This window comes from Varroa destructor, unplaced genomic scaffold (assembly GCF_002443255.2).
Source record: "Varroa destructor unplaced genomic scaffold, Vdes_3.0 BEIS01000007.1, whole genome shotgun sequence".
Classification (NCBI taxonomy): domain Eukaryota; kingdom Metazoa; phylum Arthropoda; class Arachnida; order Mesostigmata; family Varroidae; genus Varroa; species Varroa destructor.
In genome coordinates, this window is record NW_019211460.1 from 15,267,960 (window position 1) to 15,293,825 (window position 25,866).

At 40.1% G+C, this 25,866-nt stretch overlaps 3 protein-coding genes across 3 annotated transcripts in view; 2 read left to right on the forward strand and 1 right to left on the reverse strand.

The window, feature by feature from the left end:
* LOC111254043 (uncharacterized) overlaps positions 1-13,356 on the forward strand; it is a 34,998-nt gene extending 21,642 nt beyond the window's left edge. Inside the window, exons 2-5 of the mRNA XM_022814495.2 lie at positions 837-1,036; positions 1,399-1,791; positions 2,208-2,443; positions 3,841-13,356. Coding sequence (XP_022670230.1) covers positions 837-1,036; positions 1,399-1,791; positions 2,208-2,443; positions 3,841-3,970 — 959 coding nt within the window. The 3' untranslated portion in view covers positions 3,971-13,356. The remainder of the gene's footprint in view (positions 1-836; positions 1,037-1,398; positions 1,792-2,207; positions 2,444-3,840) is intronic.
* Positions 13,357-17,029: 3,673 nt separating this feature from the next.
* LOC111254109 (electroneutral sodium bicarbonate exchanger 1-like) overlaps positions 17,030-25,866 on the reverse strand; it is a 149,689-nt gene continuing 140,852 nt past the window's right edge. Inside the window, exon 16 of the transcript XR_015317312.1 lies at positions 17,030-17,235. The gene's annotated coding sequence lies outside the window, so the exon portion shown is untranslated. The remainder of the gene's footprint in view (positions 17,236-25,866) is intronic.
* On the forward strand, positions 21,208-22,987 carry LOC111254044 (uncharacterized). Its single transcript, XM_022814496.2, has 2 exons — positions 21,208-21,939; positions 22,335-22,987. The coding sequence occupies exons 1-2, from the start codon at positions 21,723-21,725 to the stop codon at positions 22,943-22,945; spliced, it is 828 nt and encodes a 275-aa protein (XP_022670231.1). The 5' UTR covers positions 21,208-21,722; the 3' UTR covers positions 22,946-22,987.

The window sequence follows — 25,866 nt, forward strand, 5'->3', positions numbered from 1 at the left end:
GCCACCTTTTAGTAATTAGATTTGGCTAAGCAAAGCACCTCTCATTGCGTGTTCATACAACGCGAACCGCTGTTGCGTAGACGAGCTCGATTTTTTGTTCGTCTTCATATTGTACGTCAAAAACACAACTCAAAACAATATCACAAGCGGCGAAGTCGACATACTAAATATTATTTGAATGTAAATGTAAAGAAAACCAGCGCATTGTGCAGGTGTAGTTTTTGGCATACAGAGTACACACAGAATAGTCAAGATCAGTACTTTCGGCATAGGTCGTACGCACAGGCCCCAAGACACAAAATAGGTAGGATCGTCACAGATTGCTTGGACCCAATTTTTGGCAGATAGCGAAATGGGTGCTGATTGTACTGATTGTGCGATATACCACTGAAGGACCTATCAATAATGAGTGCTTATCAACGTCAGCGAAATTGGCCCGACTCTAACTGAGAACGTGTTTTGCGTATGAGTAGGTGTGGTACGTTTAATATAAGTACCATTAGCTTACGCGTATCGTTGCGAGTTAAAATTTATTATGACTAAAAATGTGACGACATCATGAATTCTAGGCCGTATCTCTAGCGCTATAGTTTTTCAAATTAAGTAGTCGAATTTGTTGTTTCGTACAACTGAGTCGACGGTCCCATATTGGACGCTCGTGTAGAAATTACATTTGTGCTTAAGCTGATATGATAGTAATTAGTTTTGAGACAGAATTTGCGCACATTTATACCCACGTCGTTGCTTTGTCTCTAATCGCTTGGTTTGAATTTTAGAAAACAGCTGATTGCTTAGTAAACAATATTCGTATGTCTTCCGTATCTGGCGTCTTTCAGACTATGCATGCGCTTCTCCGAAACTGTATGTGCCATTGGAGTGTCAGGAAGCCCGTCGAGAGACGTCGCTGCCGCGGAAAACCTATCACGAATTGAAATCGGCTCACGCTGACCGTGATTATCATCAACAGGAGATCCCGTGTCATTTGCATCACGTTGAAAAGGAGTTCTTTGCCAAGGCGCATAAAGCCACCTCTGAGGTAAGCAGGCAGGCAGGCAGGCAGGCAGGCACCTATGCACACGAAAACATAACTCGTAGGTGACGATGTTCCCATTTTCCAATAAAAGTAGTATAGGGAGAACAATTAATAAAACAAGCGAAATTGTTTTGAGACAAAAACAATTTCCCAGCTGAAGCTGACATTGTACTCAACACATCAGTTAACACACACACACACACAGCATTACTCGCTAGCAGCTTAGTTTGTTCGTTCCTATCTGCCTATTACCCGTCCGGTTCACAAAAACCTAGAGTGAACATTCACGCATTTTATTTGATGCTTCCAAAACGTAAAGCCACCATGTTATTTTGGTCCACTTCTTCTGTATCCATGTGTGGCAGGTTGTCATCCAGCACAACGCAGTTCTTTCGGACATTGACGTGGTGAGCGAAGAGACTGAAGTCAGCCGCAGCCCGCTAAGTCCGGCTCCCATAGTCGGGGACCTCGGCTCCCTGGAGAGCTGCGAAGCAAAACAACGCGCAGGGGTTCGGAAAAGGCCGCCCAGCTGGTCCGCGGCTTCGACGTCGAGTGACAGCGAACGCTCGCTTAGTCCCGGACCCGTCCGTCGTGTTAAGGGCCCGAGTCAGACTCAAAACCAGCCACTTGGTGGCGGCAAGTACACATGCCTTGAGTGCGGAAAGCACTATGCCACTTCTTCCAATCTGTCTAGACACAAACAGACTCACCGAAGCCCTGATTCACAACTCGCCAAGAAATGTCCCACATGTGATAAGGTCAATATATTTAGATGTACAGGGGGGGGGGGGGGTAAACTTAAGTACAAGGGCATACACAGTGTTTCGTGGGGTTTACAAGATGCGTATTCGGAATATATAGAACAAGAAGTAGATTAACGTTACTTTAATATATCGAATAAAATGTTTTGTCGAAAATTTGTTCAATAAATTTCATGGGTTCACTTTTCTTTTTTTGCTAGATACATGTACATTTTTTTTACTAGATATCTTCATTAATCTATGTAAATTGGGAGCTAAAATATTTATTTATTGTTCGGTGATGAGCAATGTACACGATAACTGCATTGGGTTAACATGTAATGAGAGGAGTGGATTCAAATGATAAGCCTGCTTGCTTGTATTTCAATTAACGACTAAAAGCTGTTGTCTTCGACCCGCAATATTATGTACAGGTGTATGTCTCGATGCCCGCTCTAGCGATGCACTTGCTGACCCACAAGCTAAGCCACAAGTGCTCCACCTGCGGCAAGGCTTTCTCGCGACCTTGGCTCCTTCAAGGCCATCTACGATCACACACAGGCGAAAAACCGTTTGCCTGTGCCCACTGCGGAAAAGCGTTCGCAGATCGCTCAAATCTGCGTGCCCATATGCAGACCCACTCCGGTGCTAAACATTTTCAATGTCCCAGGTAAGTCATCCTAGATAAAGGCTAAATTATCGTTTTATGATTTGATCATGCATGTAATGCGCCATACCTCTGCATGCCGATGCCGATGTCATCTGTCTTCATGTTGAACTAACAATCCGACATTTTTTGCGACTAGAGGCTTAGCCATATTTGAAGCTGTGCGTAGATAATAAATGGAAATTTGTCATTGGCAAACGTTCGCCGCCGTAGAAACAAATTCAAGCGTAAATGGCACCAGAACGTGTCTGCCATAAACTACTTTGAATTTTGAAATTCGTCGTATCGTAAGCCTGTTAATTACACATCTACGTGTAAAATTTTTAGCTCTATTTTAATTTTTAGCCTTGGGAAGTATGCGCTGTTTTATGCCGATTTCGTTGAAATTGTTTAATCCTTTTTAATAAGCTTTATCATATTATCTATCAAACAATAAAAATTGCATTGTGACCTTTTGTCTCTTATATATGTGGCAATCGCTCTCAAACGGGCAAGACGCAGAACGGTTTGTAGCTCTCGCGACTTTCAAATAAACTGCTTGAAGATAAACAAGCAAAAATTGTATGCTCCAAATCTCCGAGTTCTGAATAGCTGTTGTAAGGAGGACGCGCCTTAGCTAATGAAGGCACTCGACGGCGCCTCATAAACAGTACGAGGCTATGCTTGCCACGCGCCTGATGTGACTGAATGTTGCTTGGGCGTGCGTGTACGCAACTAGTATTCTGCTTTCCAGTCTCGTATGCTGAGTGTCTGCCTTTAGAAGTAAGCCTATCTGTAGCACGATCGACTATGGGCACGAGAAACGAACGCGGGGCGTCTGATGATTTCCGGCTTCACTTCCTCCCGTTGGGACGTCGGCGCGATGTGATAACAACAGGTTATGACGTGGGGTCCCGCAGAGGAGATACGTTGGACTAAGCTGTGAGGTGGAACACCTAGCTAGTTCAGCCAGCAGCTTTACCTTTTACGACAGAACGTCGTTTGCCGAGGAAAGTCAGCATCAGCAGTTCGTCCCTGGGGCTATAACCACACGAAGACCGAAATCAGCGGTGATAGTGGTTGTAGCAGGGACTAAAAATGTCGTTAAGTTTGACTCGCTTTCTGCCGACACACGAAGCCTATAGAAAATTTAGGTAGCAAGTAGATATATTCTAATATTTGCATGATTTACTAGACATCAGTGGCATTTTCACATTTAGATATTATTTTCTATGACGCTAATACTTTGATCTAAATTAGATTTTCTCTGATACGATTTGATATTAAGAAATATACCCTATTCATAGGGTTTAACTAAACGGTAAGTTGAAGTAGAGCTAACGATACAAATACTAATCAATTGCTTTCCATGCATTACTATTGTTATACATGTGGTGTACCGTTCCACTATGTTACCTTAGGTGCTCGAAGAGTTTTGCCCTGAAGAGCTACTTAAACAAGCATATGGAGTCAGCGTGCCACGTAACCAGGGACGAGGCTCAGCTGCTCGAGGAAGGCGAAGTTATCCTCGCTACATCTAATAAACCTTAAGCTCTTCACTCACATTTCCATCTACAGGGTTCCGAAGCTTAGCAGGAGCCCCGACGTTAAGAAAGTAGCACGCTACAAGTCAGCAGGTTTTTACACGTTCTTCCTATGAGGTCAGCCAAAAAAAGAAAATACCCAATAAATGACATGCAAGTCTACCCACGCAAACTGCTTCCCGTGTCGAAGCTTTGCCCCTTCCGTCGGACACTGCCTCCTGTGAGGGGGGGGGGGGGGGGAAGATAACTTGCAAGCTTTCTCTATCCATCTTGTTGATACGGGATCACCCTTTAATACATTCAAGGTATTTCTCAGCACATAGTCACACTGGCGTAGCGTGGTTGTGTGCATTCGCTAACGGCAACTAGAGAGAGTATTGGGAGATGACAGCAAAATATTAATACTGTCTTTGACGTTCATAGATTCGTAAAGATACACATAGATAAAGACGGACATAGGTCGCGCTATTTGTTATAACAAGCACATTAGTTACATTACGACTTACCCTATTATAGTTTAATATTTGTATACTTTTTGCCTGAGCAGTTAAGTACTACAAGACTACGTTATTGGTGATCCCTGTGTATAAGCTGGTGCGGCGCCTGTCATATACAGAACACCGAGTAGAAAATACTTGAGAGATTTATTGCAACGATGAGAATGGCTACTATAATTATTATTAGACGACTATTATATTCACGTAAGCATTACTATTAGACTACCACTACTAGCGCAAAGTTTATTTAAACTTGCTTTTTTCCGTATAATACAGTATACGAAAAAAAGCAAGTTAGAATACGTGTACACGAAGAAAAGCGACACCCAAGCAGAGACAACGTAATCAGAGACAGGTGCAAAACGAAATATGTATGTAGCAGTCAGGAATGGAAGCGGGAAATATATTCATCATATACCGTTGTTTCTCGGTTATCCCCCCGCTTTTGTCTGGGTGTCCGCCTAACCAATAAGTTTACTCTACTACTACAAGGCCAGCCCTGACAAAATGCAAGAAGGTTCCTCCGTGATACGAACAGACCCGGGGGACGCTCGCCGTCTGCTGGAACATGGCAACCCACAAGCAAGACGGCAAAACATGTCCGTCTTCAAATGGTCACGTCATAGGCGACCATAGTCAACCGTGGCCGCATTGCGAATAGCCCATTGCATTGAGGCCCGAAAAAGGAGCTGTGGTTTTCGTGGCGCTTGCTCTCACGGTCCTGCCCGGCCAAACTGCTGCTCTTACCTACGTGTTGTGGACAGTGACAAACCTCTAGCTTCTCTCGGCGCGGGCTTAGGCGTGCCATCTAACCACCGGACGAAAACGCTAGCGATAACAACGCGGCTGACAAGCAGGCCGCTGTCCGAACTGGAGCAGCCATTGTCGTTGGTGTAGATAGCAACGTTGTTGAAGTCATAATAACAGCTGCAGGAGCAGCGACGGCGGTTTCGAAATGCCCCAAGAAATACACTGACGAGTCCGTGAGTCTCTCAGGCGAAGAAGGAACAGGCCATGAAGAAAGTCAGAAAAACACGTAGAGAAATAACAAGATAACGACGGCAACAACAATAACGGCAGCAGCGGTAGACGCCGTACTCGCGAAAACGTGGCAACGACGCCGCTGCAACAACGCCGGTAGTGGCAGCAATAATAAGGAGCATAGCAATAATCGCATGGGAAAACAGAGATACAAAAAGGTTTGTCATGGTGAGCACGAAAAGCATACCTGGATTCGTAGAAGCACGCTCAAAGAAGCAACTAAAAAGACTGATAGTGGTTCTAGTGGTGGTGGTAGTGGTTTTGGGGGGCGTGGGGCACAGTACCCCAGAGTCACAACTGTCACTGCTGTCGATGATGGCAATGGCAAAATGGTGCGGTCTAATCACCAATGGGTCGTTACAAAATCATGGCCCCGTGATGGCATCAAGACGGCCTCGCAATTTTGCGGCTGGAAAAGTGCGATTGGGTTTTGGCTTCTAAGTTGGGCGTTGGTTAGATAGAGGAGATAATATCAAAGATTAACGTCGAGAGAGAAAAGAGATTAAGGGAAGAACAGACGTGGGGAAAACGAGATTTCGAGCTCAAATTAAGGGGGAAAAACGGAATCCAGAAGGCTGGATTGAGCGAAGAGTAACACATTGCACTGTCTCTATGTGATCATGTGCTTGGAGGCAGACTGGTAGGTAACCTACGACCGCCTAATGTGCAACAATAAAGAAGACTGAGTCTGAGTAACCGCAAAAAGATGCGGTTCAGACAATTAGGTTCAACAATCTCGAGCAAACAGTGGATAATGGCCAAACTGATGATAATCAGACAACGTTATGTTCAGGCACTATTCATAATCGTCTGCTGTCTGGCGTTGCTGTCACTGTTGCCGTCCGCCGAACGATCCAGCTGCTCTGAAGTATCTTGCCAGAAATATTTCACTCATAAGTAATGTTAACGAAACGTCAGAACGAATTTGAGTTGTTTTGAAGCTTTTGCTTTTGTAGGTCAACCTGGACACGATATTCTAAACCGAAGAATTAGCATTTTTTAGAGCAATATTTTAAATAGTAGCTGATTATTTTTCACTCGCTTCGTCTACCGAAAACAAAGTCACAAAATGAATATTTCAATTTTTCGGGTGATTGAGGTACGAACTGAGCATCGACCCCGTCACCACCACTAGGGGTAATGTCCTAGCTCAAAGTTTTAGCTGGTTGTCCACATCTGGGTGCTGGCTGGACGAGGTCGCTAAATTTATTTCAACGCAAGATGGGATCTATCTCTCCTTCGGTCCAGATACCAAACGACCAAAAGGGCGAAAAGTCAACCGCTCGAATTACGTTCGTAAGATTCGAGCGGTAAAATAAAAAAAATTCGGTCTTTGCCGCGGCACACGGAGGGATGCATTGAGGTAAGGGATAGAACTGCACTAAAATTCAAGCGACACTACAGATACTAAAAGTTAATATGAAACAGGTAAATAAAAGAAATATAGCAACAGGGACGGCGAGTCTATAGAAAAAAAACCATACGATGAAGATCACATAATAAAGGTAACTTACACGCACTTGTGGCGAGACTGCAAACGCGAAAGTAGCTAGTGCGATGATCAACGTATGAACTATCTAGAACGATGCACTACACTATACTATAATGTAATACAAAAATCAATGAGTCCCAGTGACACACTCGTACAGATAATCTATATTTTTAGAGTTAGATATTTCGGAACTTCGTATGCTTATCTATACATACGATAGATACTAATCAAGTTCCGATGGCAATAATCTAAGAGAACGAATAGAGCAGAATATGGCTCACCTGAGAGTAGCCGTCTGATTCTTAAGACAAATAATTTTAATGAAATATGGCTGCATTGCTATATTTACTATGTATGAGTACATAGTATGAAAAGTATGCGAAAATAGCTAGAAGCAGAAATATCTATAGGGTCCCTATGATAACTAAGATATGAGAAAAAAAATCAGAAGACATTAATTATATAGGGGACGTAATCTCGGAACGTAAATGCCCTGCTATTCAAACAAGAGCTTCTTATGATTTTGAAACTACGCAGGAACTATGATACAGTGAACTTATATAACTAAGCTTTATGATGATTTGTTAGCTTTTGGGTCCGTATCTTCTAAACTACTGTTTCTCTAGCAATAGAGAATGCTGACGTTTACAACTTACTTATGCCCGACCTGTGCAGCGTTCCCATCAAAATAGACAATAGTATGATGTAAATCGAGTCCATTAGCGAATTAATTATGGCGATTATTTCTGTCTGGAATCCTACTGGAAGTGTCTCTGTAAGTTACTCTGTGCATCACACGGGGGTTGCACACCTCGTATTTGTTTCCGGCAAAAAGCTACCAAGCCAAAACAGATCACTGTTGGACGACCGTTGACAACGGTTTCGTAGGTCGTCAACAATTGATGGCATGCAAAAGGTTTACGTTAACCCTCTGAATAATCAATACTTTACATAGTAATTATCAAACAGAGTACGTGAGAGCGAGGAGCTAACCGGGTTTATATGAATATTAATATAGAACGCAAGGGGTCTATAACTTAGGTGCTAACTAACTCCATTCTCTCACAGAGTGCACAGTCATTACCCAGTTCTTAGGTTTAGTATAAATGAATGAAGAGTCAAAGTGCTTGCTAATTTCTAACAGTTAAATGTAAGATGATGAATGACGACCGATTGATTCTTACAGACTATAATTAATAATTACTATAAATAAGACTAATAGTTACCCGACTCGGGAGGCACGGCGCGAAAGCGTCGTTTCATGACCATCAGCGGGCGGCGGAGATAAAAATCTACCCTTCGATTATGTAGCCAAGCGTAGACTATCTAGGGAATAAATTCAGAGAGACACTTCGCCACTAATCGAAACGGCGAAGTAGGGCCGTTCTAATGTACCTTACTTTGGGCGATAATATGAAGTTTTGTGCTCAAAGAAGTTACACGTAGTTATGTTTTTCGAGCAATAATTACTTGTATGTGTGTGTGTGTGTGTGTGTTGCCCCATACGTCTAGGAAAATGACACTAGTCCAATATGAGAGAGCACGAATTGACATCAGATAACTTATCGCGATCAGATGCTTGCGATAACTATACAACTGTACTATACATCGCATTGTATTCGTTCCTCGAATATGTCACCTAAATAATTTGATTTCAGATGGAAAAGGTTAGTGCAAGCTTGCATGATCCTACATTAACAACCTGCTCGCTCCGAGATATCTGCTCATTTAGTAAACACGGTCATCGGCTCAATTGGCACTACTTGAAATCGGAATGTCCTAAACCGACCTACTTTTTGTCACTAGCTACTAGTATCTCGTAAACACGTACCTCTAATGTGTGTGATTTGTCTGCATGTATCCTAGTAATATTGCACGCCGCATACCATAAACACGTAACCGTAATTCATATTGCCCGCCGCCTCCATAGCCATCACTGTAGACCTATGCGAGGCATTCGATTGCCGCTGGCGTCTATGCAACGTCATTACTTCGACTGTAAATGAGTCATAACGAACGCGCCGGTAGGGATTGGTCCGGCGATCACAATGACGTGCTAAGCTTATAAGCTGAGCTCATAATCTTAATCATAATAATATCTCTATTTGCATATAATCGATAGCTGTATAAAGGACAAGTACGAGTGACTTACGAGTACGAGTACGAGTGAAGGACGTGCCTAAAAAGCCACTCCATATCAATAAGTTCGAAGACGACCTTATAATGAAAGCTTTACAATTAAATATCGTTTAGTTCGCAGCTATTCCATTGATATAGGTAGTTTTTAATCCTATGTCGTACTTGGCGAACGAAAAATGACTTCTCACTAAAAGAAAAATCCTAGCAGCGATGTGGCCACCTGACCCGAATCAATTATCCGATCAATGGCAAAACACTATAGATATACAACGATCTAAAATACATTTACGTTCTATAGGCGATTTATTTTACACAATCTTTGCGCAATCCCACCCTGATCGCTCATTAGGGTCGTTTGTATCGGTTGTATTTAACCAAACACGGGATTACCCCACAATCGATGTATGTATATCACCCAACGACGGGAGGCCAACTCTATCGATCATCACCGTCTGATCGAATGCCGTTTTATTCAACCTGGTGGCAGTTTTTGTCTCACTCGATTGATAATGTAATATATATATATATAATAGTGTACTATATATTTGTATATTACGTATAGCGCAATTTTCCCCAACGATAATAATATTGACTTTTTGATACCGCGCTATGATAATATGGGCATCGTTTTCTTACCTAGTGATAAGGAGCACAACTACTATTCAATTCTACCATTAGCCTCGAAGGTATATCTCCTTGGAAAAAATAAGGGCGTCATCACTTAAGTATTAACATGGTGCGGTGCCTCCTGATGAACCGAAGCAAACGGGTCGGCGTACTGACCGTTGCTCTACATAAACTATAACAATGTAATTTGTAATAATCATCATATATATATATATATATATATATAGCTGGTTCTTTAGTAACGACCTTGATAGTTACATATGTTGGATGTAGTAGAATGAATCAGTTATATGAAATATAACAGAAAGTAGGAGCAACGGACGGACAAGGGAATAATTAGTGTGTCCGAGTGGAGGTCTGACAACGAACGCGTCGAAAGACGTTTAATCAACGACAAGCTTGAACCGTTCCAGCCCGAGCCGCTGAGATCCTGAACGAGATCTTCACGCTTCTTTCGAGGCTTGGCCGCAGAGCTTGCAGAGACTATCAAAGCAGCCGTATATTTTTCGCTAAAACAAGGAGCAAGAAACGCACGCTTGCTCGTTGTCGCTAGCTTTAGATGGGCAGCGTTTAATAGAGCTTTGGTTCAGTATCATAACGAAGACGACAATAGACTGATCTAAATGGATTTCGTATCGTACCCATTTCAAACGTTAGTTGAAATTTCTATTAGACAGTAAAGGAGCATATAAAAGCTTAAAACGAATATGTAAAATAATATGGCTTATCGAATGACGGCTCCAATTTCTAGAAAGTATACTGAACGTTGTACGACGGGGCGTGTGCTATTGGCCTCCTGTAAAATCGCTACTCAATGAAAATGGTACACTAATATGCATTTTGATTTTTACCTCATCGTCAGGTCTGGTACTTACTTAGAAACGGAAAAGTACCATGCCTGAACCGAAATTACCGATCTGAAATGGTTCTTTTTTATATTGTTTTAGTGTTAACAACTTTCATCATTTTGATAGCATTGCAGAACTTTAAGAGGCGATATCCGTCTTGCGGCATCAAACTCAATGTGATGGCTTATTGATAGCTCTATATTATATAGGAATAGCAGTATAAAACATAGATCATATTTACCATGTTTCTATAAATCTGGATACACCTAGAATGACTACGAGCCAGACTACAATGGGCTTTTTTTGCTGCTTCCATCCCCCGTAGCCAGATTCTTCTAGCCGCCATCTTTGATTGCGTATAGATTGACAGCATGAACGCAGGTCGGATCAGCACAGATTGTATAGAAAACAAGCTGTTTAATTCAAACTACCGTTGTTAAATGTCATAAGAAATAGCAACCACGTTAAATATATAGACGATATGAGCTAGTTATGGGCAAAGGAAGCGTCGACAGCTAGGTCGGACCTTAAGTAAACGCCCGACCCCAACGAATGTCATCTATAAAACCAGAGGCCTCTCTGAACATAGCAATAAGGGCGTGTATTCACTCAAAGCAATAATGCAAAGCAATAACAACCCTATGTTAAGATAAATGATAACAGAAAAAAAAACAAGAGATCCATCGTAATTGGCAGATGATTCATTCATATAGATACACATACCTGTAACGACAGGTATGCCCTTATATACTAGTAATATGCATTTAGATGTACAATTGCTTACGATGACGTTTTGTGCGTATCTGTGCGTGTGGTGTGCGAGCGTGTTCCCGAACATCTGCGGCTGTAACATAAAGCAAACGACAAAACGCTCGACAGAGATTACGAGCTTTCGATGAAAATCGTTAAGACAACGAGAATCATTCTATATCGCTACCGCAAGGCGTTTCATGCTGGTCGATTAGTAACATCGATGACAATGTATCGACGTCTCTATCTTTTACTGGAAGTATATTGAATTATTATTACCATATAGTCGGAGCATTAAAGCTAGCTCAGGGCACACAGATCAATAAAATGTTAGATATTATATATAGACATGTTTCCCTTTATATTTCAGACAACAGTACTATCACAGTAATAATGACTGATATCTGACCATGATAAAACTAAGCAGACAAATGTTGTAGTCCATAATGTCAAAGTATACTAAAGAGGAGAAACAGGTGGAAGCAAAGGAAACTACCGTAGTCCAACGGTACGGAACAGGACGCCGTAACGAATGAGCTACAGAGAATCTCTAGGGGGTCAAAAGTGAGAGATGTCGCAGTATAACGGACGTTCTAGATTTGTAATCGTAGAGTAGCAACAAAAGACGATTACTCTGACCGTAGGCCGAGTGACAGCAACCCTGCTGCAAAACGGACGAATAAAGGACGCAAGTAATCGATCGTAGCACGTAATACTATAACGATAATACCTTTCGTTATTTATGTAAATTGACACAACGAAGAAGCAGAATAGACACCATAGTATATTCAGTTCAGTGTAGAGTAGACACAGACGTTAGAAACAAAGGAAAAAGCCAGCAACGGCTTACGTGTTTGGTTACCAATGGCCTATTTTGAGGGTGACTGCTATAAATAGAGATTTCGGGCTAGCTAATCCACGGTGATGTATATTCCAGGATATTTTTTTCGACGTTGTAAACTCGACTAATTTACACACAGTTGCTTATCGAAATAAGTTCTCTGCTTGTTTACAATATTTGATAGTAAGTGTTTGTCTCTTATAGATGACGCGAATCTTAATAACGGATTAGTGATCAATACGAGCTCATCGTAAGCCCTTTATAATGTTTTGCACTAACACAAATTACGCAGCATCGGCTATAAAGCTCTTTCGATACCTGAAATAGATTTTTGTGGATCGGCCTAAAACAAGGCAAGATATATAAAGATCATCGCTAAATTGTGTAACCTATAGATTTAGCGGAGCGCATGTGTTACTAGAAGGTAAGCATTTGACCTACTATCAAAATGAGCGAATCTGATATTTTTTCCCGATCTTCTCAAACTGTTGCCACTGAGGCAAAATACGCGTAACAGGTAAATTTGGTAATGCTTGCCGCCGGAAACAGCTTTATCCTTTTTCACTAAAGGTCCTTTTCTAGACACAAATTATAATGAAAAAAAAAAAAAAAATTCTGATTTAATTTGATAATAGCGAAGCGTCCGATCAGGGACAGTCACAAAATGTGATTTGTTTTGCTATAATAGTAAACAGCTGCCGACAAACACATCAACGTCCATGATATATATATATATATATATATATATATATATATATATATATATATATATAGAGTGAGTCGCATAAAATGAATGAATAAATAACTATAGGAACAAGAATTACAATAGCAAAAAAAAAAGAGATAATTAACTAACAGTAATCTCAGACACGATAACAACTACGAGATTATGATCATTTATTAGCAACAGCAACATGAATATAGACAAAGTAATCATCATCACACTTCGTCGATTCGTACGCAAAAGCGACCCTCATTCACGCGTGAGCGGAAGCCACAAAATGGCAAGTAAACGAGAATCGTATAGAAAGACAGATCGATGAAGGCTTCATAGAAACGCGGCGAAATCAATCAGTTACTTTAATTCTATATTTATCGCCTGCTACAATAAATATGAATTACTAAAGCGCGTTCTGATGATTACGCATTCGCTCGAAACTGTCTCGTGTGTTTTTTTTCTAACTTTACACATTTTTTCCAGAACGATCAACGATAATAGATGTTATATCGGACAATCTGACATAGAATCATATTGAAAAGAACGAATGTTTGCTGCTACATAGATGTTTAATCGTTTCATTTTGAAGCTCCGTTGCGGCGTATAAGTCACATGTAACAATTTCTAGTAGAAGTACAACGACCGTTGCACTGTCGATAGTGGCTGTAGCTCATCTGCAAAATGACCTTGCCTCCCCGAGGGGGTCCTCGATTTTCCTTTCCTTACCACTCGTGTTCCTCTTGGGTGGAACTTTGTCTTTATCCTTTCAACTCGTAGAAAATATTCAGCAGTGGACCAGACATTTTATAAAATTACTGCTGGTCAAACAGTTGCAGCGTACGGCCAGTGTTATGTTGTTTGTAACTAGGGGCATTCGTATACGTACGAGAATTCTATCGTAGCAGTGGAATACTGATTCTACTTCTTTCTTCTTTCACTTAGGTGGCGTAGGACGTCGACGTTTTTCGGTTGTCTAGTCAATTGACGTGCATGAACGCGTTACTTTGTTCGAGATTCAGACTTTTCGTACGAAGGAGTTTTAGCCAAAATTACAGAAAAAAAATTGATCATGTATGATGCATTAAGCGTTTTTTTTACCCGTAGTCAATAATGTTGTGGGCTCACAATTTCTGATATAGCAAGGTCACAAAGGTGGATTACTCTATATGTACATTTGGTCTGTTTCGCTTATAGTAAGCATTATAAGGTGGCAATATGAATAGCCGAGTTATTTCTCATCGTACAGAATTACGTAAAAGAGATGACATGTTTTTGGGTTTCACCTTCAAAGCAGCTCTCACCCATTGTGTGATTAAAGTTATTGTCAGACAAATTTTCGATGAGCAGCCCAATAGCGCTTGCTTACTTGCACACCCATAGCAAGAGCATGACTGTGTAAATTTACATAAAGCATACAAATTTTACCTTTTTCTAACAGTTGCTCAACCCAGTACAGTTACCCAGCTCTAACCCATTACATATTACAACCTTGGCTCAGAATAAATAAAATGTAATGCAATTATCGGACCCCCACCGAAAGTTTAGCACCTAAAGCTGCGTACAAACAAACGATCGTTTCCAAGCAGAGAAACCGTTCTAGTCAAAGCACTTTCTTTACCGGGTAGACAGCGCGTATTCGTTTGTCAGAGGTTCGTTGCAGTCTATCCAGAGATCAGCTTAATAACATTCTCTGTCTTCTAACAGCAGCAAGCTTCATCATCAGTAGGGGTAAGCTCATCCTTGCGGTAAGTAGCGACTGTTTGTATATTCGAATTTTTCGAGTGCTCTCACTTAAATCATCTGGACTTCACTCCATTTTCAGTAGGATTAATTTTACTTGGCTGCTCGTTAATGCTTCAAACTTGGAACCTGCCAACCACTGTTTGTTTAATGTATCCTCAATAGATTTCATTGTTTTTGACAAATTTCTTTCTACCGGATACCGTCTTATTTAAAATTAAATAGATTGTTAGACATAGGATAACAGGATAGGTTCAGAAGGACACTTAACATTATCCTGCTTGTCCTCATATTAATATTAACAGCAAAATATCGATTTCTATCGCATTGGCTTCACTTTAATAATCTGTTCGGCCGGGCCGATCATACGACTCTATGCAGACGAACACGCTTCTTAAGAAATTGATATTTTTTGTTTGAGGTAGTTACAAAGCTGTCTAACGAATAGAAAATCTGTCTGCGAATGAGAATTGCCATACGGAATCCCTCGGGGTTCATTTCTCGACTTTTTTTTTCTGTTTTTGGCTTTATATTAATTATTGAAGTCATTTGCTTATAAGCTTTATGTCCAAAACTGGGGACGGATGTTGATGACGCCGCAGGTTCGGTATAGAAAGACATCGATCGAGTCGCATAGTCTGCAAGTGACAGCAGACGTTTAGATTTGTTATTTATAAAAGAGCTTTTAAATATAGAACGTCTTCACGCCCTAAACTGAAAGTGGATTATTATCCACAGCTTGTTTAAAGATTTGAAAATTACCGTATCGTCTCTGTTTGGCTCTAACTTCCACGGGGATAATCCTGTGCATTTTCAATCAACGCAATTTCTATCTGTTAATGTCTGATTTACATACAATTCTGTCAGATTTCTAATTTTACCAAGATGATTTTACCGCTCTTACGTCTAACGTCCATACGTCAAAATCTACATGCGTCTTTACACATCGAAGTAGAACATATGAAGAGATCAAGTTACTTGAAATTGTTTGTGTGAATGCAAAGGCTCGACGTACTCGCAGTACCTTAATACTTAAATAAATATAATAAGTATACTTAAATAATACGTAATACATAGAATATAGCGCACCTGAGTGCTGCATCAGAAGCTTGCTCGCCCCAAATTATTCGATCAGATCCATTTCCATTACGTAAGTCATAACAGGCACGATCTATCTATAATACCCACCTAGATGTGTGCCATACATTTGCTAGTATAATAATTTCTCATATACTGCCTATGATGACGCTGATAATCACAGAAGAACACCTTAAGTTGTTCGATAATTCTAGCTACACCTTGTTGATAATTCCGCAGACAAACGAAGCGTCACAAACTTAAATGCACACTTAGTTACTTGGTAATTTTTGACACTTTGTTCATACAACAATATGATACAATTATAATCATTGTAGAACGATTTGAAACATGTCTAGAGTTTGACCTTCTATGCGTATCGCATATGGAAGCAATAGTCGTAGTGTTATGACAAAACAGTTTTTGAACAAACAGCGTTTGAAACAGAGCTTTCAGAATGAAGCCTGATTTACCTGATTGTCCATCACAATGTCAAGGTCTTTTTTGCGTTGCAATCGTAGATCAGGACAGGTTATTGCTTTATAAATGATTATATCGAATTTTCCGATAACCAAACGTGGACAATCAATTTGTGTGCTATCGTCGGTCCGGGAATACCATAACCGTTTCGCACGAAGTGTGCACACTGCGATCTGTCAGGGGATATAGTTGCTTGTTGGTAAATATCCCCCAAAATGCTGTTACCTGTCGATTTATAAGGTAGTTTATCAGGAAAATTTGAAAAGCATGCTTTAAAATATTGAAAAATGTTATTATTATTATTTTAGCAAGGCGTATAGCTATATATATATACATTGTTACTACTATTATTCTCATTATCTATTGAGAAATCGCGATGTGTTTGTTACAAGGCCCAGAGTTTGTGAGAAGAATTGCCCAGTCGTATTTTGACACCTATATGCGCAGATAAATACAATTGACATAAAAAGAAACAACCCCCCGAATATGAGCATGACGGGTCCATAACAGAGTGCAATACAATATTTCATTAGCGTCACACCAAATTTATGATTTCCGCTAAACTGAACGAATTTCTCTTCATTTAGAAATCAGTTATTTTAGTCAATATGGAAAATGTACTCTTGACTCAATAAAAGGGAAAAGTTATACAAAGTATTTTGACAAAGCTATCTGCTTCTACAAGGCGTTTTTTTTCTCTCCTAATTTTTGATTTAAGCGGGGATCGAGCCAAGTAATAGTGCGAGCCATTGCTAAAAAGTGTAATTTCTCTATTTGGTTTAATTTGTGAGAAGGTCAAACAAAGAGGTAACCTCATCCTTCGGAAAATCATTTATTTCTTTATTGACTTAATAACAACAGCAAACCGATCAAGATCTGAGACACTCAGCTTATCTAGCAGTGCCCGGCACAATCCTACTCAACGCTCTATTTACTTCGGAACAGTGAACCTCGCATTGCGCAACCTAACGCTCCGTGTGTCTCTATGAGTTTGGACCATTAGCAGGGCAACAATACAACATCTAAAAGAAAACAACATGCTGTTATAAACTAGACAATAACCGCATCGTTCAAACACATGGACCGAACAATAATAATACGTGGTGGAAAATGATAGATGAGTAAAAAATGTTTGTTTGCCTCTAATTTTGCCCATTTGTTTTGACTACTTTGAAAACGTTTATTATTAACGGAAATACTAGTAGTTCAACTAAAATATATGCGTTTGATGTATGAAAAGTGGCGATGCAAGACAGGGCTTTCGACTGCATTGTATCACTACGTTAGAAGTAGGCGACAGGAGACGGTGTTTCCAAAAATACTTTATGGGCTTTAAACTACGACTATGTGCTCTTTCACATTTCCTTGTCAATATCGGTGCTTGACCTGTACATTTAACATCTTCTATAGCCGCTAAGGCTTCCTTAAACTTCCTAAATCTTTTAAAATCCAGCAAATGAGACTCCAGGACAAAAATTACTGCCGCAATTTTACAAATATTTTCAATACAAGCTTGGAACAATCGAAGCTTCGGCGCATATGGGTGCCAATCCAGCCTTCTACTGGAGACGAGAAGTCCATAAAACTTTTGATATAACAAAACTAATTTAGAAAACGTTCGAAATAGTCTGGATTAAGTACTAGTAAAGTTTTAGCTCATATGTCAATAGATCATTATAGGCGCACAAAGCCTACAGGCGAACTCGTTCCCTGATGTCAACGTATTGGGAACTGTCTGCCAGAATGGGCCGTTAACGACAGCTCACAAAAAAAGGCACGTTACGCAAAGCCCTTGTGGATTCTACAAGGTTCACAGAACGAACACCCGTAACTTGCTTGTTCTGACCGAAACGAGTATAATCTAATATTGATACAACGCTTAAGAATAAATGCTTTAGGACATTTATAAGAATAAAGGTAGTCTTGGGTAAACTCGTTTCAGCAAGAAACCAGCAGGAGCACGGAAACATGACGACAAAATAGCCATTTTGAGCCCTTGTCGGTCTAAGGTTCTCGTATAAAGTTTATAAGACTGCCGTGACATATAACATACCTCAAACTCTGTACGGTATGTGTTTTTTAGAAGTAAAAATAACGATTCGTATATCAAAACATTTTATACTCATACGATTGGGTTCATAATACTGTTGCTATTCATAACCCTATTGGGTTAGGTGAACTTATGATTTTGTGTAAGCAAAACGAACTGATCATTTGCAAGCCTTTAGTTTTATGCCGTTAAGTTGAACAGCAAGTTCCACTTTCACAGCGGAGCTTACGATCAGAACAACATTGAAAAGGAATTGTACTTGCGCATTAAATATGAATTAATGTGAGTCCATTGCGTGAGATTACCCTACTTGGTTTATTGTTGAACCAGACATACGATCCTCTTCGCCTTACATACAACACTACAAAGACCTCTTAATTGCGAAATGATTCTAATTCTATATATCTATATCTATATATATATATATATATATATATATATATATATATATATATATACAATTTAGGACTACGCAAATATGTCACATTTTGGGCTATAGTTTATTTGTGATATTCGAGGGTAAATACACTGTTTTATCGAAGTACTTTCTTAGTAAGCAGACTACATTCTGCTAATGTTTTTGCCGATTGTTAAATTTATGGTGCACTCATTGACAATTTTCTATCTAAAATCAACAGATTTCTTCATTTTTTCCAGACTTCGTTCAACTAGACCTCAACTATGTCCAACTCCATCATACAAGCTTCATTTGCTCTAGTCTTCTTTTTAATTAATAGAAATAATCACAACTCGCGTCATGGAGTGGGGCCTTAGCAACCAAGAATATTGGATTGTGCAACTTCAGTAGAGCTAATCATACTAATTAACATAAATGAGGAAAATACATATTTCTGTCGTTTTTGGGCCAAAATTGGTTCATTGGCGTGCCCGAACAATGTAGGCGGCAACTTTCTTAATTTTGTCCGGAATTGTCATGCCTGTTCCTGTTCAGGTTTTAGATTTATTGGTTTTGACTTTAGTTAAGGCGCCAAAGTACCTAGAATCGTCAGTTTATCATGGTCCAACTACTATCATCGTCTTTATGGCAATCTTTAATGTGGCAATGTATGCATGTATGTGTTTAACGGTAAGGTTTCCAGCATGAAATTTGCAGCAGAAACGTAATTCTTTGGCAATACTTAGCAGTGGCCGCCCGCTCCAAGCCTACAATTAGTCCTTCCTTCTATGATACCCCGAAATTTCGCACATGGTCAAGAGATGATTGTCCAACCGTAATTTATATAAACTATTTAATTAGATACAACGTTTCGCTTCCAATCGTATTAGGAAAATTGTGCTAGCAAATATCCACCATTTACAGGTTCATCCATTCTAATAGTGACTTAGGCGTATATCAATCAACCTGATTAGCACAAAAGTGAATATAATTCACAAATATAATTATAATAATATATATATAATATATTCCCAACTCGATCATCATAGCTAATTTATGTTATTGTTGCGGCGAAAAGTCCACTGGAAGGCTAAAATCAGTCACATACGGTCGGGCACACCCAGAGTGCTCAGGACGTCTCTTAGAAGGGGCCTGCACGATAGGCATAGAATATCTCAGTTGTTCGAGGTGCTACGTTGGCGGTTACAGCAAGTAACTACATTATAAATTATTTCCTTGGACAACACAAAAAAGTCTCACAAATATGAAAGGCATGTTGTCTTAATTAATAAAGTTTTATCTAGAATTTAATCGATTCAATGTATCCATCGATTCGCTATAATGATGCCCCAGAGGCACCTCAATGCGCCAGACACACCCTCGTTAACATGACATTTTAGGTGTTGCAGCATCCTCGGTATTGCAATTGAACCTCAAACGATACGGCGCATTCCATTACGTGCGTATGACAATGTTTTGATTCGCCTTCTGGAAGTATTGCAAGGCGAAGGTAATGGAATCTTTCCGATACAACGCAGCGTTTAAGATACCGAAAACTAAATAGCGTAAGTAGGCCAATGGGCATGTTTCTAAATATAAACATTTAATAAATAAAAGCACGAAAAACTATGGCGATTCTGCAATTTTTCTAGAAAAAGACCGTTCGGTTCCGACGCTAAGTACGTTCGTTCATGGCATCTATCTGACGTTTGAGCTGTTCGGCCAAAGCTATTTACAATAGAAGAACCTCAAATTCTAGCAAAATACTTCGGGAAAGAAATTTTCCTGAGTCAGGAGCTTGCGCCTTTAACGCCGTATATGAATCGACTACTTCTACAGAGTCGTTAAGCTGTACAAAGCATCGATGCTTAATTAATAAATTACGCACTATGCCTAACGATGGCAAGGTAGGTTTTCGTTTCGGATATCACGACAGCTGCTCGACGTATACGCTGTTGAGCGCTTACCAAAGTCAAAGGCGAAATCAGGTTGTGCTTTTACCTAACGAGGCTCAGAACGACGCCTGTCTCGATCTGAACTAAATGGCTCGATCTGGCATTGCATTAAAAAAAAACGACACGATGACAAATATTGGTAGAAACAGCATTACCTGCTGGCCGGAGCTCTTGGTAATTTTTGGCGGGAAAGGAACCCGCTTTAACCTGTTCCTCGCGCTTTATCAGCTTCTGTTTGCTTTTATGATTAAACCTGTAGTTTATTTATAGGTATACACAATAGAATCTAGCACTGCAGGGCCACAGAAACAGAACGCTTGCAAACCATGTGAAGTACTAATTATTACCAGGTTTGGTACGTAAACGTTTGTTTTACCGTTATCTTCCGTCGTTACGAATCATCCAGAAGGCACATAGGGCTGCCGGGAAGGAAAGCTATGCATCTTCGACAAGCGTTCTGCAATTTTTATTGTACGTAAATTATTATGCACACTACTAGGGTACACTATGCGTACATTTTAGATGTTCCGTGGTTCCATAAGCGATTGGAGTTGATCGCGACCACACTAAGAGTATACGCGAACGAATTTCTTTCATTTCCTATCATACCTGCGACGTTACAGTCCGCGCGACCTCACGTTTTCAATCCTACAAAAAATACTTCGGAAATGTTCCGCAGTAACCGCAATACCATTCTGGAACGTCATCACAAACACGCTTTTGCTGAAAACCAGTCGATGACTACGTCTTCCGCAAACGAGTCTACCTTAAACCCTACTTAACAACTAGCGTTGTCAACTCGTTATCGCTAAGGCACAACTATAAATTCGTCAGGCGACCACAGCGAAATCCACTTAAAATGGTTGGCTTAAACATATAAATAGTGAAAATATTATTCAGTTGTATTAACGACTACAAAAACAACCATCTCTTGGACTCGAGTTTTTTTTAGTCTAGCACATATTATCGAACTGACTTTAAGAACATGTTGAATTCGACGCGTAAGAAAACGATAGATATTATAATATTCGCTTGACAAGTAAGACACGAGCGATTTGAGTACGCTCAAACGTTTTGCCATTTCTAATACGACTCAAAGCACTCGGAATGAAGCTCGTTCCTGTATTGTTTTTTTCACTATTAACAATAGCCGCCGTACGCGACGTGTGGGCTGCCCATGGTAACTATCGACTAGTCAGCTTACTTAAATTATCCGTGTGGACACACGGAAGTTATTGTTTCACTCGCAAGTGTGAACCAGCGGGGTACAACCATTCACATAAACCATGGACTATTTTCGGTCTTATTCCGTTACAGCCAGATGGTAAGTACGCGGTTTTGCTTGAGCCTTGCTTACTAACGTTAATGCACCTATTGAACCTTAACACCTACTAGTACTACTACAGAAAGCTGTACGATTCATATATCAATTAAACGGCATTGATTTAACAAGCTCTTGTGTAGTGGGCCACTATTGACGACTCCGCGGTCGATTAATATAGATGTATACTAGTAGCATAGCGCGCCCGATATCCTCAAAGGTTACTTGACAGACAAAACTGATCCCCTCAATAATAATAACCTCGTTCCGGTAATACTTCGCCGCCATTTCCGTGTCATGTTTCGTATTAGGCATAGAGGATGAGTAACTAAGAGTCACAGGTATCGCAGAAGGCAATCGACGAGTTGAACTTTGAAAATTCCGCCGATTTTTTTCAGGCAAGAGAATTCCAACGAACTGCTCCGACGTGAAATTGAATTTCACCACTCTAAAGCCGATCTTGCCAGAGCTAATCGCGACGTGGCCAAGCTTTACCTCGGAAAAACCTGAACATGTCTGGGAGAGACGTTTCAAGCATTTTGGTCAGTGTGCAATTAGTCATGACGAAACAGCAATGGTGTCAGCGTATGATTATTTCAAGACGGCAATTTTACTCTACGACGGACTTAAAATAGACGAAAACTTTAAACTCGGTGGCATTTCGCAGAACAATATTACACCGGTATCGCTCAGCCGAATCAATTGGCTTTTCAATGGACAGAATAAGGCCATCGAGTTCTACTGTGAAGGAAATCGAAGTGGATATGATGTCCTTCAACGGATGAAGTTCTGCTACCATCCACGTTCACTCCGCGCAATTTCGTGTCCGAAAATTGCCAATGAAAGACCAACATGTAAGACCAAACAAGTCTGGTATCTAACGAATCCTGCTGGCGATCAGTCGAAAGCGTCTGATGCGATCAGAACAGTCAATACGACTTGTGAGCTTGTTATGATTGCCGTATTATTTTATACGTTGCTTACCCTCAAAGATATGAGCATAAACTGAAATATATGATGTCGGGTGAAATCCCCTAAGTTTCGAGGATGAGTTATTGATCAATAATTGATATCAAGTAGCGTATATTTGCAGTAGTATATTTGGTTATACATTTCATGGACATAAATGCTTTGAAATCATTGTCATTATAAGTGCCTTGCTTAGGCCTATTGACCCTGAGAATCAATAGTATCAAACATCCATTAATAGCAACAGCGCCGATGCCCTATGCGCGTGATCGCACGACATTTACCAATCCAGTTATCTTCTATCTCTGCTATTGTTAATATATGCTGGTGCATGGGTCCTTCTGCGAGGCACTAGGTAAATTCAGCAACAACACACGAACCCATGGGCACAGATAGACATTAAATGGGTAAATGTAATGCGGCAGGTCTCACAGGACACGTTAGTGCAGACGCTACCAGTGGGGCGGCAATTTTAATCAGGTTACTCAGTATATATATAATGGAACCTAAAGGGAAATGATAGCACCTGTTCTGTCGTTGTGCTGTGTGTACTACCAGAGCTTTCATCGTTGCTTAGGACTAGCTCCTTATTAATTTATATGATCTAAGGACCACTTACGTTGCAAGCCAACCTGTAGCCAACGCAATAGATGATAGTGTCTTCATAGCCAAGTTTGGTTTTCTGAACAAAAATATCTTCTGTCATTAAAAACAGAGTGCTCGAACGTCCCGTGACATGCAGATTCAAATCTGTTTCGGCTGGTATTGCTAATGGTTTCAAAGCAGCCATTCTGTAATCCTCTATATCATGGTGGTTTAAGATGTGTAACACATAATTTGCTATAATCGTTAGTCATACTCTATAACGTATGTGTATAAAGTAAAGCACGAATAGCCCCACATAAACTTTATTTACCTGGGGCTGTTCGTGCCTGTGACTGATTGGGCAGTTCACATTCAATCGTCAAGATCGCGTTGTTGCCTTTATCGTTGTTACAGGAAACTTCCAAAAAAAATGCCACAACATCAAGTTCGACTTAAGCTACCTCAATTCGATCTCGGCTAAGTTGGAAATTTTGCGACGAAGCTTCACGGCCATTGCTCCTGGGTTTATTTGAAGCGGCGTTTCAACCCTTCTTGAGATGTATCCTCGATGAAACGAAGGTTCCTTGTTCGGTTCTTGATCATTTCATGAACAGCATTGAGCTGTACCGAGGAGACAACCCTTTACAAGTAAAACGTCTAATGGTTGACGAGTTCTTCTGCCAAGAGAGCAAAAATAATGGCGACGTTCTTTAGCGGATGAAAATGTTTTGATCGTAGCGCATCTCGTGTCCAAACATAAGGAGCACAAACACTTCTAGCAAAAGTCCATACGTTTGGTACTTCAAAAACAGGCCAGAAGACTATCGCACCAATCGAAAACCGTCCTTTATCACCACTACATGATATGGTACCCGCGGCATGACCTATACGCTGATTCTAATTGTCTTTTCATTGTTGATCTTACTAACTATCTTCAAAGACTGGACATAAACTGTCTGATTAATAACATATTTCTAACATCAATTCGTTTGGTTTACTGTATAGAACCAACGCAACAATCATGCTCCTTGATGCTAACTTGAAGTCACTGGTACCGTCAAGTGAAGTACAAATGAATTGAAAATATTAATTTTGACCTTTGATTATACGAGGATGGGTGTAATATCTGAATAAATAAAGATAATAAGCCACCAGTGTCATTTACTACTGTTACGGCAGGGCTGAAGGGTTCCCACCTGCAAGCAGTCAATATATACACTCTGATCATTTCATTGGACTTTCTATATGTAATAAATTATCCATTTTATTTTATATATACAGTTACATATTTATGCGTTTCGCTATGTGCCTTTTACATAACGAAAAAAAAAGTGACAACGGGAGCCACGCTTATCTCGATTGCCACTCGTCCTTCACTTCATCATAAAATACTGCCGCGCTCAGAACACTTAATCTTCATAACATTAATTTAATGTTTCAAATACTGATCCTAGACAAAAACAGGTCCTACAAAAGAATATTTTAGCTATTTCAGTATATGCTCACCTGACATAATCATGCACTCAATAAGTAACTAAAGTAATAAAGTAACTAAAGAAATTGCCATTGGTAACCGTCAACGACCTCGAACGGCTACTAACAGGTTGTCACTGCTAAGAAGAAAGTGGATTTTCGACAGGCGTCCAGCTTTTCGGTTAGGACACATCAACAATGACTCGATCTGTAATAGTTGTAACTACGTATAGTAACGTACTACGAAATCCGCGTATGAGTTTTGAATTTATTATCCGTTCAGATCTACTCGTGACCTTTCGTCTATGGACAACTTCATAGAATTCAACGTACCGATTTGATGTTGGACGATTTATTTAGCTACGGCGCAACGTTTGCTCCTTGTTACTAGAAGGGGCCACAATCTGTGTGGAGCGATGCTAAGCTAAGACAGTACTAGACCTAAAATTAATAACTAAGTTAATAGTTAACTTAGTCTGGAAAGACCAATAATATCGCTTATCAATACACGCGACTGATTCACAAGAATCGCTGAGTTCAATACGGTTCTATTATCATCATCAGGCCTCAAAGGAGCGGATCGCATCAATGAAGTAAACTTCAGAGAAGTAAATACGAAGGGAAATATCATTCGAGATTGCTTGTACCCTTCAAGAGGTGTACTATATTCTGGTGTGTATTGCTACTTCTCAGTAGGATTTATATACGGTAATGTTTTTTTACTCTACATCTAGGCTTATCGCCCACACTTGGTTTGCAGATTTATTTTACGTTCAATTGATTTGCTATACAAAGAGTTCTAAAAGGCTAATAGAGTAATATGTTATCCGTGAAAAAAACCAAGGGAACTAAATGTCTACAGTTATTTTCTGTTCCAATAACTTGTGAGCAGTTCTGCAGTAC

What these genes read in the sequence shown, in the direction of transcription:
- LOC111254044 (XM_022814496.2), top strand. Translation starts at nt 21,723, where the DNA reads ATGAAGCTCGTTCCTGTATTGTTTTTTTCACTATTAACAATAGCCGCC. An exon ending in TATTCCGTTACAGCCAGATG is followed by an intron (nt 21,940 to 22,334) that starts GTAAGTACGCGG and finishes GATTTTTTTCAG; the next exon opens with GCAAGAGAATTCCAACGAAC.